At 47.6% G+C, this 18,655-nt stretch overlaps 1 protein-coding gene across 1 annotated transcript; it reads right to left on the reverse strand.

The window, feature by feature from the left end:
• Positions 1–2,301: 2,301 nt before the first annotated feature.
• Positions 2,302–17,367, reverse strand: LOC114708746 (dehydrogenase/reductase SDR family member 2, mitochondrial-like). Its single transcript, XM_028892241.2, has 10 exons — positions 17,310–17,367; positions 10,653–10,716; positions 9,033–9,192; positions 7,532–7,709; positions 6,378–6,479; positions 4,699–4,769; positions 3,825–3,876; positions 3,193–3,327; positions 2,823–2,878; positions 2,302–2,553 (listed from the first exon to the last, which is right to left on the reverse strand). Exons 3-10 carry the CDS (start codon positions 9,179–9,181, stop codon positions 2,442–2,444), a joined length of 855 nt encoding a protein of 284 aa, XP_028748074.1. The 5' UTR covers positions 9,182–9,192; positions 10,653–10,716; positions 17,310–17,367; the 3' UTR covers positions 2,302–2,441.
• Positions 17,368–18,655: the final 1,288 nt, after the last annotated feature.

Below are 18,655 nucleotides of genomic sequence, written 5' to 3' on the forward strand. Positions count from 1 at the left end.
GGAAGGTAGGAGAATGTAGGGAATGAAGGAGAGGAAACCGTGGTCAGAATACATTATATGAAAAAAATTATTTTTTCCTTTTTCTATTATTAAGAAATTTTCTATTCATTTTACACACCAACCACAGATTCCCTCTCCTCCCGCCCCCCAGCCTTCCTCCTACCCCATCCCCCATTCCCACCTCCTCCAAGGCAAGGTCTCCCATGGGGAGTCAGCAGAGCCTGGTACATTCACTTGAGGCAGGTCCAAGCCTCTCCACCTACACCAAGGCTGTGTAAGGTGTCCCACTATAGGCACTGGGCTCCAAAAAGCTGGCTCATGTACTAGGGATGGGTCCCAATCCCACTGCCTGAGGGTCCCCTAAACAGTTCAAGCTACACAACTGTCTTGCCTATTCAGAGGGCCTAGTCTAGTACCATGGGGGTTCCTCAGGTATTGGTCCATAGTTCATGTGTTTATTTTCAACAAAAATATTAAATTAAAATTTTAAAAAAGAATGGGCCAAATAAACCTTCATAGCCATTTCTCAAGCTATATTACTAGTCACTGGGAAAATACAAATCCAAAGCCTGATGCACTGCCATCTCACTCTACTTAGGATGGCTAGATCAAAAGACAAAGGTAAGTGCTGACAAGGATGTGGGGGAAATGTTATTGGTGGGATTTACTTAAGCATAGCCATTGTGGAGAACTGCATGGTAGTTCTCAAAGACTAAAACAGGAGTACTTACCACATCGTCCAGTAATTCCACTACTGAGTATATAGCCAAAGAAAATAAAATCAGTACATTAAAGGACTGTTTGTACTTCCAAGCTTATTTCAGAACTACTCAGAAGAGCTAAGCTATGTGAATCAACCTGTGTCCATTAATGGGTGAATGGATAAAGAATATCCCACACACTATATAGCTATGAACTATGAATTCCTGTCATATGCAACATTGTGAATGGAGCTAGAGGACATTTTATATTGGCTGAAATAAACCAGACATAAGAAGAGTAATACTATACAATTCACTCTGTGTACAATCTGAAATACTGCACCTCATAAAATCAGCAAGTAAAATAATGGTTGCCAGGGGCTAGAAAAGTTGGGGAGTGGGAAATGGGATTGTTTTGCCTGTGAGTATGAAGTTGGAGTTAGAGAGAAAGAATAAAATCTGTTACTGTTTTACTAGAGGGCAACAGCAGTCAGTAATCTGCTATATTGTGTGTTTCAAAATAGCTGGAGGGAAGGATTTGGGACGTTTCACCACAAAGAAATGATAAAATGTTTGAGGCGATGGATAGCAATCATTTGGTGTTCTGTAACCATTTCTTCCCAACGGAAACACTTCCTGCTGGGGAAGAGAAGGGAAGTTCCCGCAACTTACATGACTCAGGAAACTCAAAAATTACAAGTTTCACAAGGCCTCTCTCTCCCTGAAGCTGTGGAGGCGGTAACAGTTGCTGAGGAGAGGAGACTGGGCAGCCTGCGAGGTGGGCTACAGGGATGCATCTGTGGTCAGTCGTCACCCATGCTGGGGTGAGCTCCAGTGATGCTCCTGCCTTTGGGTCACCCGGGCTCCTGTAAGGAAGCTTGGGAAACTGCTAGACTTGTGTGGAATCACGTCGTCAGCCTGAAACCGGTGCCGCATCTAGAGGGAATGGACGTTTGTTCCCATCTCCCCTGGAAGAGTCCCACGGTGCCTTGATTTGATCAATATAAGATGTAAATATGTAAAAAGAAAATCTCAAGATGATTTTTAAAGCCTTTGCAAATGAGCAGCTAATGTTTAGTTAGTACCCAACAAGGTAAAGAGCCATTACCACACCTAGGCCGGAAGTCACAGGTAAGAAGCTTTGGAGGGTATCAGCTGACCAAAGTTCCCTTTGGTAGACAGAAGAACCCAGACATGCTGGCAGACAAGAAGGGAGCCTGGGAAACACATCCTCTGACCTCATCACCTTGACTTCCGGTCTGCCTCCAACTGACCAAACTCACCTGTAAGGCAGAGGTCAAAGGCCTTGAAGGATCCCTACAGACCCGACCCAAAGCACAGAGTCAAACATCAAGGAAAGGGTGGTTCTGGAAGAGCAGAAGGGAAGGCTCTAACCTGATTTCTGTCTTCACAGAAAAGGAACGAAAGGAGAGATGGAGGGATTAAAAAAAACTGTTAGGGATGAGGGCCAGTGGTAAGAAAAGGCAATAACCCAAGGAGGATGCTTCTGGCTTAAGAGGGCTGTGTATCACTCTACAAACAGGAGCATGTCCAGGAGGATCCAAACAAATTTATTCCAAATGAAAACTTTAAACTCCAGCCTTCCCCTCACCATTTTTAAGTAGGTGGTCCCTGTATGACCTGGACCCCACGCACATGCTAAGGCTCTTCATCTTCTATACCCCGCCAAGCCCTCTGTTTTCCCGAGGACCTCCAGCCAGTCTCTAAGCCACGCTCTTTTCACAGTCTAGGGGAGAAGCCAGCTACCGTGATGTTCTCCCCGGTGATGTAGCTGGCATCTGAGGAGCATAGGAAAGATACAATCCCGGCACAGTCTTCTGGCTCCCCTAACCTGCAGGAAAGAGGAGATGAGGTCACAGGAAACTCTGAGCTCTGATTGGGGCTTCCACAGTCCGGGAGGGGCACCTAGCATTCGCCAGTCTCCGTGGGAGGTGATGCTGTTGGACTCATACCCACCCTCCTTCCTCCAACCCACCCTCCCGCCTCCAACCCAGGACTCCAGAAAGCAGAAGAAGCTGGGGGGGGGGGGCTTTTTCATCTTGAAATATAATTTTCCATAAAACGAACCACAGAACACCAAAGTCCCCAAGCCCTACCTACCGCTGCAGTCCATAGATTTTATTCAACTCAGGCCACATGTTCGGCAATGTTTTCTCCTAGGGAGAGATTTCAGAGCCAGCGTTAGGCAGAGGACTGGCAATACGATGGGGTGAGGATAGCGTCATGGCTGACCCACACCTCTGTGGGAAGATGGGATGAACACTAGTGTGCTTGAGGAAGACAGAGACCCTCATTCTTCAGCGCAAAAGCAAGGGGCTGCTACCCAAAGCCTGACCCTGGAAGGGGGCTCTCGCTGCATGTCCAGGCTCTGTGGGCCTCCATTCAGATGGAAGCCTGAAAAGGGACCAGAAGGCGCATGGAGAGAGGGCGACGTAGGCGGTGGGGACTGGAAGGCGTTTGTCATTCTCACCCCCAGGCCGAAGTCCGTCTTGATGACTCCCGGCACTATGCAGTTCACCCTGATGCCTTTCGGAGCCAGCTCCACAGCCAGAGACCTGCAGAGGCCCAGCAGAGCCGTCTTGCTGGTGTTGTAGGCGCCCAGTTTCTGAGATGCAAAGAAGAGGACCGCGAATCAGTGCGGTAGGAAGGGATCCTTACTGGAACAAGGTCACTTTCGGGCTGCAGACGACGAAGCTGTGCCTGACTGTGGCCTGAACACAGACTCTCCCCTTGCGCCTCACCACCCCACAGTATTTTTTCAGGGGTCTGGGCCTGGTCTATGTCACCAAGTTGCTATCAGGTGTACCCAAGCTTGATTTGCTGCGCTGTTCGTTTGAAGTCAGCCAGGAAACTGGAATTAGGAGATACGGGGTCTTATCCTGGCAGGTACCTCAAACGAACATCACTTACAGGCAAATGGCAGATTTTTGCCCCTTGAGGGCAAAATGAGATAATAATACCCGATCTGAAGCATTCATGGTGTATTCATAGCTTCTATTTATCTAGGATCAACAGTCAGCTCTCCCACATCCCTCTGCAAGGCCTCACAAGAAATCAAGGCGGCTTGCCCTCACCCACTTTACCAGAGGGTGCCATACTCACCGGCACTGGGACATAAGCCACTGCAGAGGATACCAGAACAACAGAGCTTCCCCTTGAGGAGAAAGGGATATGGGGTGAGATTAGAGATTCATTCAATTAGAAGAGGCAGGAAACTGTGTTTTCACGCTCAGAGGAGAAGAGCTCAGATTTGGCGGTGAAAGTATGAGGCAAAGATCTAGAACTCTGAGAAACGAGGCATCTGAGGTAGTGAACCTTGAAGTCGATGCAGTAAATGCAGTCAGCATGGCACCCCTTAAACAGGGTCCCCAAACTGGGGCAGCACATCCAGAGGACATAACTCAAGCTATGTCCATATGTTGTAGAGACCTCTGTGGTGTCATAGATCACTAGGGAGTCCCAGGCTGGATCACCCCTGGGTAGCCACAGGATACACAGAAGGACCAGGCTGCGTAGCAGGTCAGAGGTCAGCCCATGGTGCCTCTGACCAGGAGAGAAACAGGTGACATGACCTACTAAGGAGGCCAAGAGTGAGGGAGTGAGAGATGGAGGCCCCAGACTATTTCCCTCTGGACCCTTCATCACGGCAGCGGTCACAAAAAGCAAGGTCCCTATATTCCAAGATGAAAGCCATAAGGGCCGGTGAAAGGTCCTTTGAGGACCTGGAAAAAGCCTTGTTCTTGACCCAGGAAATGATTCTCTATCAAGATGTCACATCCTTGGGGGAAACATCAGGTCTAGAAAGAAAACTTGTCCTGAAAGACACACCTGTCATACACACACACACACACACACACACACACACACACACACACACACCTACATATATCTTAAAGTTCCTGGGCCTCTACCCAAGTGTTTCCTGTGGGTAAAAATCAATGCATATGGCCCTCGCCACCCCCACCCCTGCACTCACCCCCTCTTCTCCATGTGGGGCAGCAGCCGGCTCAGCAGCAGGGCTGGGGCCTTCACATTCACATCCAGGATCTGAAATCCCAGATAATACAAAGGTTGGACTGGGAGACAGAACAGAAGCCAAGCTCCATGAGTATGGTGGGTCGCTGAGACACTGAGTCCTTTTACTATGAGCGAGGGTGTCTTAGTTAGGGTTTTGTTGCTGTGATGAAACACCATGACCAAAAAGCAAGTTGGGAGGAAAATGTTTATTTGGCTTACACTTCCATATTACTGTTCATCACTGAAGGAAGTCAGGACAGGAACTCAAACAGGACAGGAACCTAACGGCAGGAGCTGAAGCAGAGGCCATGGAAGGGTGCTGCTTACTGGCTTGCTCCCCATGACTTGCTCATCTTGCTTCCTTATAGAACCCAGGGCCACCCACCCAGGGATGGCACCACCCGAAATGGGCTGGGCCCTCCCCCATCAATCACTAATTAAGAAAATGCCTCACAGCTGGATCTTACGAGGCATTTCCTCAACTGAGGCTCCTTTCCCTCTGCTGACTGTGGTTTGTGTGTCGAGCTGACATAAGAGCAGCCAGCACAGAGGGTCAGAGTTTGTCGGAGGGCACGCATGCTTCTGAGGCCCCTGAGTTCCCCAGACCTCAGAGAATCACCATACTCAGCTCCCATACAAACTCCACTTCAGCCTTCCAAAGGCTGGGGAAGTATGGGGAGGACAAGGAGAGGAATTTGGCTATTAGTGACTGACTGAAAGGGGGAGCATGGGCGAGAGAAAAGGAGTGTGTGCTCGGCACCTAATCTACCTCCGGAAGTGTTTGGAACCGGGATGGCATTGTTCATGGTGCAATTGTTGTTTTGGATACTATTTTGGTCGGGTTAGGTTGAGTTAAGCTTTTATGCAGTGTTTGGGAGTCAAACCTGAGCCATCTTTAAAAAGAAAAGAAAGAGCTGGAGAAGTCTGGATGTGGTTGAAGGGGGAGGTGGAGGAACTGGAAGGTGGATCCAGGAGGCCATGGAACGTAAGAACCACAGAGGACAAAGTGGGGCAGAGTCTACTGAGAGAAGATGGCAAGGTGGCCCAGGGAAGAAGACCCACAAGAAGGGAATGATGCACTCAGATCACAGGCCCATTCCCCGACCCCAGCGACAGGAGGGGTTCAGACCTGACTAGTCGTGGGTGAGCTCGTCAGGATAACAGGGATGGGGTCTGCCCAGGCAGTAGGAGCTCCCTGAGCGCCCAGTGGCTTCCAGCTGAGACAGCAGAGCTGGGAAAGAGCCCCAGCTGTCAGCTGTGCCTGTGGCTCCTTGGGACAGCCAGGCTGAAGGGTTCACAGAGGCGCCAGTGAATCTAGGTTGTGACAGTTTCATAAACCTGAGCCTGAGGGTTTCTGCCGTGACCAGACCCGGACATCTTCTTCTGGCATCTCAGGACTTAGTAGCAGTGATCGGCATGAGGAGAATCAACACAGGAGCTACAAGAGCCTGGTAGAGGCTGGGCGTGGCCAGCACCTGTTGAACCTAATTATGGAAAGCCTGACTCAGGTAAGCCCCACGTCCGTCCATCAAAGCCAGTGTTGACGCAGCGCTGTGGGAACTCAGGCGAGGTACGTGCACACGCATTCATGTGATCATGAGTACATATAGACACCGTGTAGAAAGGCACTCTCCTCACCTTGTCCCAGATCTGTTCACTGGCTCCCAGGGTGCTTCCTACCAAAGGATTGACTCCTGCCACACACACCAGGAAGTCAACACCCCCAGAGTGTCCCAGGGCCTGCAGAGGAGATGGCAGGGCATACAGGTGAAGAACGGAGGAAAGAGTAACAATGGCCAAGGAAAACCACTGTTCTGTTTTGAATCTGACATGTGCCCCACAGGTTCATATTTTAATGCTTGTTTCCCAGCTACTGCACTGTTTGGGGAGGCTATGGACCTTTAGGCAGCGGAGCCGAGCTGGCAGAAGGTCACCGAGGGCAGTCCTTTGAAAGTTACGCCTGGCCCACAGTACCTGCCACACCTTCTGCTTCTCCATCTACTGTGATGGGAACAGACTTGACCACATACTTCCACACCCATGCCTTCCCCGGCATGATGGACGGGAACCACAGACCAAAATGAACCTTTATTTAAGTTGTCTCTGTCAGGTATTGTGACCACAGAAACTTAAAGCAGTGACTGCCTGGCCATCCTGGAGCTGTGCCAGGCCAGAGCCGGATCCTGACAGAGACTGAATGAAATGGTGTTTCTTCCCTCCTTGGATGAATCCAGTTTCTGCCATGTAAGACATCTGGTTGGTTCCTGGATCCCACGTTCAGACCTTTCCTCCTAAGGGTCCTGCTTTCAGCTCTTCAATTTCCAGTTGATTCCTTCTCTGCTCTCTTCTCTTGCCTGGAAGGATTCTCCTTTGTCTACTACAACACCTGTCCATTCCATGTTCCTTCAGATCCCACCTCACAACCCACTTCTTCTGGGGTGGTCACAGCAGGAGCTGATCCTAAAGCTCCTGTTTCAGAGGCTAGTCTAATGGACAATCCATACAGTACATGTTGGGCCAAGGCTACACAGCTCAGACTTTATTGTAGAGATAGTTTATAACTCTGACCCCTGTGGGGTTCTAGGCAAGCTCCGTGGTCATGCCAAACTACTGGCCATCTCTTTGATTAGTATGAGCAGCACAGCTGTTCCTTCCTGTCAGGAAATCTTTTAGTCACATCTGACTATCCTGAGAATGTGAGATTAGCCTCATTTACAGACCTGGAGACCTCAGCCCCTCATGCCAGGGTTAGATCCGTGTCTTTCCGTCTGCCCCAGCCTATGGCTCCTTACTGTGGCCACAAGGTGCTGGCGGTCCTCAGCCTTCCCCACATGGCACACAGTGCCCGTCACACTCAGCCCCTCCTTCTTCAGCGTGGCCACAGCTCGGTCCACATTCTGTTGCTTCCGGCTGCTGATGACCACATGCGCCCCATCCTGGGCCAGACGCCGGGCGATGGCAAAACCAATCCTGTGGGCAGAAAAGGAGATGCGATGATGGTTTCTGCTCTCTCTGTCTTGTTCCCACTCTCTCTGTCTTGTTCCCAGGCAGAGCCTGATGACCATGTCAATTGTTTCCCTGAGGTTGCCCAAGAACAGCTTCAGAGTCTCCCGTAGCGGGCAAGAGCAATCATTGAGTACCTACCACATTCCGGTCCTTCATGGTCTGTTCATTCATTCCCACGGCATCATGCATGATAATTATACTATAGAGATGAATATATTTCCATAATTTTATTAAAAGGAGCTTTGAAAAGGTTGCATCATCAGAAGAGTTTTGGCCTGGTTGGGTATCGGGCCTAAATTGTAGACTTCTTAACTAGTCAATGTTGTTGCCTTTTTCCAGCCTCAGGGGTCTGGCATGGCTTATACTTTTTCTAAAGCTAATGCCTTCCCTCTGGACTGCAATTGTGAAACTTTCTGCAGCAGGAAGTGCTATCCTCTAGATCTCCCAACACCGAGGGGGTCTGAAGACTTGGTTGGTACTGGTCAAGCAGCTGCAATCAAGGAAGAGAAAGAGGCATGTACCTGGTGTCTTGTCGAAACTATCTGGGTAGCTGAAAATTTTTAATATATTTTATTCATTATGAATACTGAGAATTGGGAGCACACAAAATGATAAGACATCACTGGGATCTGGAAAATCTAATTCTTTTGTTTTTCCCAGTGATTCTAAACAGTTCTAAATATATTGGTGATGTTAAGACCATAAAAGAATAAGAGGATGAAGGTCTCCCCTCTTTCTGATGATGTAAGGACTCATTATAAATGCATATCATTACGGGAGCCAGAGGACAACTGGAACCAGGGGAATGTGGGAAGCCATGTGAGGGCACATAGACCACTCTGAGCTAGTGGCGAGGCATTGCCCTGCACATTCCTGGTGCTGTATGCAGTCAAGGAGACCTCTGAGTCTATGGCACAATAGATGTCAGGCTGCTTTCTGTTAGCAGAGGACTCAAAATACAGTGGCCATGTGGGTAAGGGAGACAAGGAAGCAGAGATGCTGTTCTGGTGGTAAAATGTTAATCAGGGATTGTCCCACGAACATGGTAAGAGACTACTTTCAGACTCAGCCCTGGTTGTCTAAGAGCAGCTGGTTTTGTAACTACAAATCTTCATGGAGCTCAGAAACCAGATATTTTAGGGAGAAACGTTGAGATACAGAGTTAAACAACAGAGCTCTGTGATGGGTGGGGGGACAGGCGAGGAGGATATGTGAGATGTGTGTGTCCGCGGGGACCATGGCAACATCTCCCAGTAATGAGCCTTCCAGGGACTTCCATTCACTCACCCTTTTGTAGAGCCAGTGACCACAGCCACTTTATCAGCCAGGGCAAGTTTCTCATCTGTTTTTTTGCTGAACATTCTTGCTGAGAGAAGGACTGATGCACATTGATGGCCCCTAAAGACCTGTGGGATAGACCTGAACATGGCAGCCATTGGAGAGAGACCTGTGAAGACAATCATAATTATGGAACACATTAGGACTTGTGGTCTCCTGGGTCCTCCATGAAGTCTCTGACAGATGCTCACGCTACTATCCTCCAAACTTTTCAGAAAATACAGAACCCTTTTGTGGGATAATCTTTTTGTACACTGTGAAGATCTATCTCTGCCTAAGGAACCTTCTGATTGGTTTAATAAAGAGCTAAATGGCCAATAGCTAGGCAGGAGAGAATAAGCCGGACTTTCAGGGAGAAAGAGGAACTCAAGAAGAATCTGAGGCACATGGGATTAAGCCAGTGAGCACAGAGGGAGTTAGACATACAGAATGGAGGAGAGGTAACGAGTCATGTGGCAAAACATAGATTAATATAAACAGGTTAAGTTATAAGAGCTAGTTGGGAACAAGCCTAAGCTAAGGCCAAGCATTCATAATTAATAAGAAGTCTCCATGTCATTATTTGGGAACTTCCTTCATGCCCTTTCTGTAACCTAGGCTCTAGACAGGCTTCCCCATAGTGAACCACCAGCACAGTATGTAGCCAGGCATGGTGCTGGGCCCCACGTAGATACTTACCTGACCTGTTTCCAAACCTCCAATAAGGAAAGTCACTTACAGTATGTTCTTCTTACATACATCCTTTATCTGAACATTGAACTTTTCATTTCCTTTGGGGGATCGAACCCAGGGCCTAATAAAAGTTAAGCATGTACTCTGGCTCTTTGCTAGGCCCTTAAGCATTGAGCTTATTTCTTCCCAGCATCTTCAGTTTCCAACCAGTCCCTTACCTGTTAAAGTCTTCTCTTCCCCCAGGTCCCTTCCCAAAGCAACAGCAATAACCCCTTTGTCAGAGATAGCAAACTTTCAGCGCATCTGACAAGCAAGTTGCTTCTCCCAACAGGACTCCCATTCAACTCTACATGAAACCTAGCCATCCACCCATTTTCCCAGTCAACTCTGTGTGAAGCCTAGCCATCCACCCATTTTCCCATTCAACTCTACATGAACCCTAGCCATCCTCTCCTTTTCCCATTCAACTCTACGTGAACCCTAGCCATCCTCTCCTTTTCCCAGTCAACTCTATGTGAAGCCTAGCCATCCACCCCTTTTCCCATTCAACTCTGTGTGAAGCCTAGCCATCCTCTCCTTTTCCCATTCAACTCTATGTGAAGCCTAGCCATCCACCCCTTTTCCCAGTCAACTCTATGTGAAGCCTCACCATCCACTCTTTTCCTGTTCTGAACATTATCACCAGACCTCTTTCCTCACCTCCTCCTGACCCAAGTTCACACCTCCCAGACTTGTCTGCCCAAAAAGCCCATGTCACCTTGTCGTTTTAGCTGTCTCAGCAATGCTTCATCTCTGAAATCACCTCTCAACCCATACCTTTCATCTCCACCCCTGCCTCACCATGCTTAATCTCAGTTTAGTTGGATTGACAAGTGCCTCTGGCATCTGGGAGCTCACCTTCGGATATATCTATGAATGTTTCCAGAGAGGATGGCCAGGAGGGAGGTGTCCTGGATGAGATCTGGACAAATAGAAAAAAAAGAGTCAGATGAGTACCAATGTTTGTCTCTCTGCTGTCCTGTGCACTGACTAGATGTCTCCCAGCCCCTGCCAGGCCTCTCCGCCATGATGAACTGTACCCCTTCTTAAGCTATGAGCTAAAAGGAATCCTTCCTCCAGCACACGGCTTCTGTCTGGTGTTTTCTCACAGCATGGAGTGCCACCTAATAAGAAGAAACAATTATTCTCTAGACTGGCTACCCCTCAGAAGCATACTTCAAGGCAAGTAGTTGTTCAGGAGGTGGTCTTGGGAAGCAATGTTAAAATTGGAGTGGAGTAGACAAGATGAAAGAGAAAATAACCTAAGGAAGTTGCGTGATCCTGCGCATGCTGTAGACCTCTGTGGTTTACTACAGTGCAGCTCTGCTGAGGCCCCCTGAGCCACGGATTCGGATGTCAGAGAGAACCCACGGAAACAGATGACTTAGGCTGGACAGCATCAGCAGTACTGCCTTTGGGACCCTGGGGTTTTAACACTGCTAGCTGCCTTCCAGCAAACTCAGGAGTCCTGTACAAACCCGCAGAGGTCACCTTCACGGTCTGTTTACAGCACCTGTCAGTCCGTGAGTGGCTGGAGTCCACCCTGAGCAGCCAAGCTTGGAGACACAGCGCAGGTTCTTGACACACAGCAACAAAAACCAAGAAATTTGTAGTTTATTAATATAAGGGCTACAATGACTGAAGATTAATGCCCAGGGTTGGATGAGAAATAAAGAGCCCTTAGGGGAAGTGAGGAGGAGCTTGAGGCTAGATCAGCCTATTTTAGGAATAGGACTGAAGAGTTCTCCAGGCACACGGGCTGGGCACTGAGAGACCACCGACACAGTAAACAGCCTAGGTTTAGGGGAAATGATGTGGGACACCATGGAACTTAGGCATTTTTCTTAAGACAGAAGGAAGTTCCTAAACCAGGCATTGGTGGTACACGCCTTTAATGCTAGCACTCGGGAGGCAGAGTCAGGTGGACCTCTGTGAGTTCAAAACCAGTCTGGTCTACAGAGCGAGATCCAGGACAGCCAAGCTGTTACATAGTGAAATCTTGTCTGTAAACAACCCGCCCCTGCTCCCCCAAAAAAGAAAGTTCCTGAAGATTTTTACAAACTGGTAATTTTAATGTAAATAAATGATGGCATAAATGTTCCCTCTGAGCTCTGGTAACTAAAAACCTAATCATTGGGAAAGGCTCTGGTAACTAAAAATCCTAATCATTCGGAAAGGACCAAGGAGACACCATGACAGGCTGCTCAGTCTTCTCTCAGAGATCAGGCCTCAATTTCAGTTTCCTGAGACTTGAGCAGCAGTTTCTGGGAGGGCCGTGAACAAAAGACATAGTCCTTGCAGTAGCTCCCTTTCTGCACATACTAGACTGCTCAAGGTTCAGCCAGTTGTTTATTGTCTGGGACCCTACCCCCACCAACTTAGAGCATGAGTCAAGGACAGAGCCTGGGCCAGTGAGCAGCCCCCACAGCCAGTATAAGCTAGGCCAGCCAGCCTCCATGGCAGCTCAAGGACAAAGCCTGGGACTTGTCCAGGCCTGCCCAAAAATGGTAACTGTGACCCTCAATTAAAAGTTACTAACATGATTGCCACTCACATAAACCAATCCTGAGTCTGTTCCTATGAAGTCTGTAGACCCCAAGCTCCCTTTGCTTTAAAAACCCTGCCCCATTGCTACTCAGGGTCTCTCCTACTTTGCTGCTGCTCGGAAGGACGGAGAAGCCCTAACTCGTAACAATACAAAGACTCTGCTTTTGCATTGGATTTGGTCTCTTGGTGGTCTTTGAGGGACTGAGTACAACAATTCCTCCTATGCCTAGTTTTCATCTTGACTTAATTCTTACCCTGCTTTCCCACTGCTCTTCCAGTCTTCAAATACATATTAAGGACATGCCCAAGCCATGGCTTAGTAGATAAAGCTAACTGAACCTTTCTAAAGAACAGGTCATGAGTCTCTAAAACTAGACAGGGTCACATCTGTCCTCAACAGAAAGGCTTTAAGCCACCAAACACCTTTTATCAAAATCTTTGCGTTTCAAAGCAAGTTTAATCTTGTTTATCTCAAGGAGTGTTAGGGAATGATTTGGGGATGTCACTATGCTTGGAGATAAAACCTTTGAAGAGAAGATGGTGTTGAAATAATGTTGTAGGAGTGGGTGCTGATCCGATCTGACTGGCTTCCTTGGAAGAACGGGGGGTTAGTTACACCAGAAGGATGACAGAGATGTGTCTACACAGAGAGTGGGCCGTGTGAAGACAGTGACTTAGATGACCGTCCGCAAGCCTTGGAGAGACGTCAGGAGAAACTAACCTGCCAACACGGTGATTGTGGACTTACAGGTTTTCTGTGGTTTAAGCCACCTGACCTTGTCACAGAATCCTGGTAAACTAATGAAAAAATGAAAGGAGAAAAAAAAAAAAGAAAAGAAAAGAAAAACCTCAATGATTTTCTGTTATACCTCACATCCCTCAACTCTCCTTTTACTAGAAAAGGCACACTAAGAGCTTATGACCTTCCAGAAAACAGTCAATAGAAAAACAAAAACATGAGAGGTTAGAAATTCCGTTCAATGGTAGAGCTCTTGGCAGCAAATGCAAGGCCCTGGCTTCCTTCCCCAGCACAGCAGGGCAAAGAAACAAAAGAAATGAACCCACCAGCCTCAGATCCACAGATACCGGAGCACAACGACGTCGATAAAACTGATGGGCTTCACCTGTGCAGTCACAGCATCTGAAGGAAACGGGGGTCATGCAAAAAACCAACCAACAAACAAACCGCCATGCCTGCACTTTTATGCTCTGTCCCTGACCTGCCAAGATTCACCACATAGCAAATCATGTGTGCCCATTTTTGGGATCCAGAAAATGTCACCATTGCTAGCTCTCTCCCTCCCAAAGAAAATGATGAAAAGGAACATCTGTCCATCTTGCAGCTTCAAAATGTATCTCACATTTTTAGTCCCAGTCAATGCTTGACAAATGGCTGTACAGAAAGAGAAAGAGCCTGGGGGTGCTGCTCAGTGAGGGAATGCTTGTTTGAGGAACACAGGCCCTGAGTTCATTCCTCAGCGCTGGGGAGAGGAGGGGAGGGGAAGGGAGAGGAGAGGAGAGGAGAGGGGAGGCGAGGAAATGAGAAGAGAGAAGAGGATAGGAGGGAAGGGGAAGGGAGGGGAAGGGAGGGGAGAGGAGAGGAGGAGAGGGCAGGTGAGGGAGAACCAAAAAAGTGGTGATGCTATCAAAGTGACCGATCAAATCAGTACCCCAGTCTTCTCCTCGCCACAGACCACGAGATGAAAAACGTAAAAAAAAGAAATTCAGGGCTCAGCAGTTAAGAGCACTGGCTGTCCTCCCAGAGGACCGGGGTTCAATTCCCAGCACCCACATGGCAGCTCACAACGGTCTGTAGCTCCAGTTCTGGAGGCTCCAACACCCTTGCACAGACACACATGCAGACAAAACACCAATGCACGTACAATAGATAAGTCTTTTTTAAAACTTCAAAACAACACGGCAAAAAGAAGGCTCATAGGCATCACAAGCAGGGGCTGGAGCGATGGCTCAGCTCTCAAGAGCACTCTGTTCTACTGGAGACCTGAGTTGGGTCCCTGGCACCCACATCGGGCAGGGCCTGACACCCTCTGCTGACCTCCTGCACTCATACCCACATACAGACACATGAAAAATAATAAATCAATTTTTTTAGTCTTTTAAAGAATTATCAGAAAAAATTAAAAGGCAAACAAAATTTCTCAGCCTCAAATGCCTTCAAGGGCTGCAGTGGTAATGTGGGAGCTGCTGTAGACAGTCTGAGGCAGTGGACATGAGAAGGAGGGGTGTCCTGGACTATTGTCAAAACAGGACTTTCGAGAAAAATCAAGCAAAACCCACTGTTAAGAAAGGAACAGGGCCTGCAAGAGGGCTCAGTGAATAATGACACTGTGGGCCACCAAAGCCCGACAACCTGAGTCTGGGCCCCAGAAACATACGGTAGGAGAACACCGATCCGATCCATCCAAGTGTGTGCACACACGAATTAGTAAGTGTAAGAAAACAACAGTGTGAGAACTCCACAGATCACTTGCCGGAGGGCATGACCAAAGCAATCCACCGAGAACGAAGTGGCCTTTAAACGTTCCAGAAAGGAAATTACTGACAGTGGTGAGATAATCCTTTAATTCAACAAGTTAATAAAAGACAAACAATAATGAAATCAGAATGGGAGAGTAAAATGCAGAGATTAAAATCTGAATGAAATAGCTAGTTATGGAGACACGGACCTGTCATCCCAAATCATGGAAGACCGAGACAGAATTGTGAGTTTCAGGCCTGCCTGGGCTACATGGTGATTCCCTGCCCCACTCCAACTCCGTCCCCAAAAAAGGAGAAGGAGGAAGAGGAGGGAGAGAAGGAGGCAGCAGCATCTGCCATTTTTAAATGCCTGGTTACTTCTTGCAGACATGGCTGACCCTAGGTCTGGAAACAGGAAAATTCTAAAGTGAGCTTGGGCTGCCTTGTAGTGCCAGAATATTAAAGACCACTGAAATAAATAAATAAAAGCAAACAGATCAATAAAGCAAAGAAAGACGTGTTTAAAACCAAACGGGTGGAGATGTGGTGAAGGGCACAGGGGACCAGCTGGAAGAGCTGTAGATGGTCAAAACTAGCCACCTGGGCAAGAGAGGAAGGCGGGCAGGCTGACTCTTAACTAAAGAACATGCGCATGCGTGTGTTCTTGACTCCATTAGTAACAGTGAGACTCTGTTTAGAAAACTAAAAAGGCATGGTGGTGCACACCTCTAATCCCAGCACTTAGGAAGATCTTGAGCTCAAGGCTGCCTCCCACTATATAGCAAATACTAGGCCAGCCTTCACTACCTGAGACCCTGTCTCAGCAGGTGGGTGGGTGGGCAGAATGATAGAGAAGAGACAAGTCTTTACAAAAGAATGCTCCATGCAATTGCTTTTTTTTGTAAGGAACATGGGCTGGGCTTATTCCTTACAAAATGGTATCTATCTCCAAATAGCATTTAGAGAGAAAACAATGAAGTAGCTTTGCACTGGAGAAATGTAGCCAACACTTCCAAGTACCCCCTGACATAATAAGAGGGCATTTCCACTCTAACGTCTCCCCCTACTCCTGAAGACCTCAAAGAAACTCCGACTGAGGGATGTTCTTAACACCAAAACTCCTCCATGCTGTGAACAGATGAGTGAGAAATGAGCCTAAGAAAATGTCTTAGAGAGGAGGAAATAAGGAGATATGAGGATTAAACACAGTGTGGCATCGTGGACTGAATCCTAGGTACGATGACTGAGTCTTAGGCACGATGAGGACATTATGGGGTGGGAGGATCTGTAAAATGGAAACAAAATTCATAGCTAGCTGCAGCACCCACGTCAACTCCTAGCTTTGGTTTGTTTTTAAGATACCAACTATAGGCGGTGAGGTGGATGCAGAAGCCCTTTGTCTTGCCTTGGCTAGCTTTCTGTAAATCTATTACCATTCCAAAATAAACAGAGTTGCTTTTTTTTCTTTTCTGACCAATTACATATACCTCAGAAAGCTTTCAAAGGCAATTTTTTGAACATTGAACGTAGAATCATTTGGCAATGATTATTAAAGTTGTGAAAAGTCAGTTCTACTACAAAACTTTCACAATTTTAAATGAGATGTACAGAAGAGTCATCTGGTGCTCCTGTTAGAAATGGGTCTGGGGGGGTCCCGAGAAAATGACCACACAAGCCAAAGTATTTTAGCAAGACAAAGGCCTCGCTTCTGCTGCAGAGTGCATAGGAAGGGCCCCGTGCCTCCCTGACTGGTCAGCACCAGGCCCCACACACTTATTGTAACCCAGAAGGGCGCAGTAAACAAAGCACAGCTTCCCCAAACAAGGTGCAGCCACGAGTGTGCATCGATTTTGAGACGTGCTGGCTCTGGAGGAATCTGAATTTCTGCCAAGTGGCTTCTTTACAATTCTTTTTAATGGAGCTCTGTCTTGTTTAACCCTTTACACTGCCTACACTTGTTTGCAAGTTGGAGTATTGCTAAATTTTCTGACATAACATGCTACACTTTCATAGTGGGACCCATAGCAACTTCTGAGACATCAGGATCCCCAGGAGAATCCAAGAGGCTCTTCCAGGCCCATGTGGGGCCCTACTGTGCTCCAGCCCTGTGGTACCCCCCCCCCGTAGTGGGAGCAAAGTCCAGGGCTCTGTGAAGGAAGCCGCTCAGCCCACTCGTGTCTCTAGAGTAGCTAACTAGTACCACAGCAAAGAATCAAGATTCAATCTTCTACATCCAGGTACAAATGAAACGAGATTATCCAGTCCTCCAAGAAAAATGAGTGCAGGCCTTAAGATGTTCCCTCTCCATGGCCTCACACTTCCGGTGATGCCCAGGGCAGTTACTGATGGCTGGAGTCCCTTAAAGCCAACTCTCACCCTTCAGCACAGGAGCTAAGAAGAAATTTGTGTGTCCTGGAAGCCTCTGATTTCCCTAAACTCTACAACTCTCCATTCCCAAGGGAGACTCCTGGAAGAATATGGTATGCCTACCTGGGGCCGGTGGACTCAGGCACTCAGATTCCTGGAGAACTGTCTGGGGCTGTGACAGTCGCAAAGCTATGCTTACCACAAGAAGCCTGCTATATAGGGTTCCATCCCATCCTCTCGGGCTTCTCAGCCACCGCCCTTAAGCTCTCCCTGCCCATTTTCCATCACACTCCTAAACCCTTTTGATGATTCATGACACATGTCAGCAACACTGTTGCATCCTTTCAGCTACCTGTAGTATCTCTGAGTAAGCCCATCGGGCACACTCCACCTATCACCCCAGCTGGGTTCCTACTAACCAAAGGCCCTGAGGAAGACTGCTTTATTCCTAGAAATGACAATTGCAGTAAGAGAGAGGACCCAGAGAAGTGAGTTAGGTTATATGTCGGTGTACATCTATTAAACACATACATATCCATATAATAAATACATTTACATATAAATATTTATTCTGATATACATAAATGTGTATCACACAGAAAAGGGAAGATGGATATACAAGCGCCTCCTGTGGCCAAGAGAGCCTGAAGGAAGGAAGCTGTCACAGAATGAAATCCTGGAAAGCTGCAGTCAATGAGAAATATTTCAGCAGATTTTTATCAAATTCACCCCATTCTAGAAATTTTTTTTTTTAATCAAATTCACTCCATTCTAACCCAACAGCTTGACTCCTCTGGGGGAATGTTTGTCCTGGAGCCTGAGATGGTTCTGCCAGTGGCGTATCCCTCCCTCCTTCTGACATCTGTAAACATCGCTCATTCTCTGCAGGCTCCCCAAGACCCGGGCATTGTTGTGCAATACTTAGGTGCTCAGAAACATTTACAAATTGAAAGGCTGTCACTTCCCAGGAGGGTTTCGTGAGTTTTAGACATGTGTTTATCTCTTCTCTGAAAGTGGTGTCATCCCTGCATCCACCATCCACCAAGTCTATTGTGAAACATTTCAAATCCGCAGAACAGAGATGGGTGGTAAAGCTGCCAGTCACGGTTGACAAGTGCTGAGATCTCTTCCTGTTTTCTCCAACTTCTATTAAAAAAAAGAAAGGCATTAAAATTTGAACAGAAGTTCTTTTGCACCTCTTCCAGACCCCATTCCCTTCTCCTTTCTTTCCCAAGAGGCTCCATCATCCTGAAGTTACCTCCATCCTTCTGCATGCGCTAATACAGAGAAATAAGGGCATTTCTCTCGCTGTTGCACTTTACTACGCGTGGTATTATCACAGGAAACATACGAAACTTCCTAGTTCTCTGCAACCTTAGGACTTGGGTATTGAACTCAGACTCGTAGCTTCTCTGGTTTATTCATAAATATTGTACAGACATAAAATTAGCTTATTCTTCTTCCTGTTG

Source organism: Peromyscus leucopus, chromosome 9 (genome assembly GCF_004664715.2).
Source record: "Peromyscus leucopus breed LL Stock chromosome 9, UCI_PerLeu_2.1, whole genome shotgun sequence".
Classification (NCBI taxonomy): Eukaryota; Metazoa; Chordata; class Mammalia; order Rodentia; family Cricetidae; genus Peromyscus; species Peromyscus leucopus.

What these genes read in the sequence shown, in the direction of transcription:
- LOC114708746 (XM_028892241.2), bottom strand. Translation starts at nt 9,181, where the DNA reads ATGGCTGCCATGTTCAGGTCTATCCCACAGGTCTTTAGGGGCCATCAA. An exon ending in TGGCTTATGTCCCAGTGCCG is followed by an intron (nt 3,328 to 3,824) that starts GTGAGTATGGCA and finishes TTTGCATCTCAG; the next exon opens with AAACTGGGCGCCTACAACAC. An exon ending in AAAATCTATGGACTGCAGCG is followed by an intron (nt 2,554 to 2,822) that starts GTAGGTAGGGCT and finishes TCTTTCCTGCAG; the next exon opens with GTTAGGGGAGCCAGAAGACT.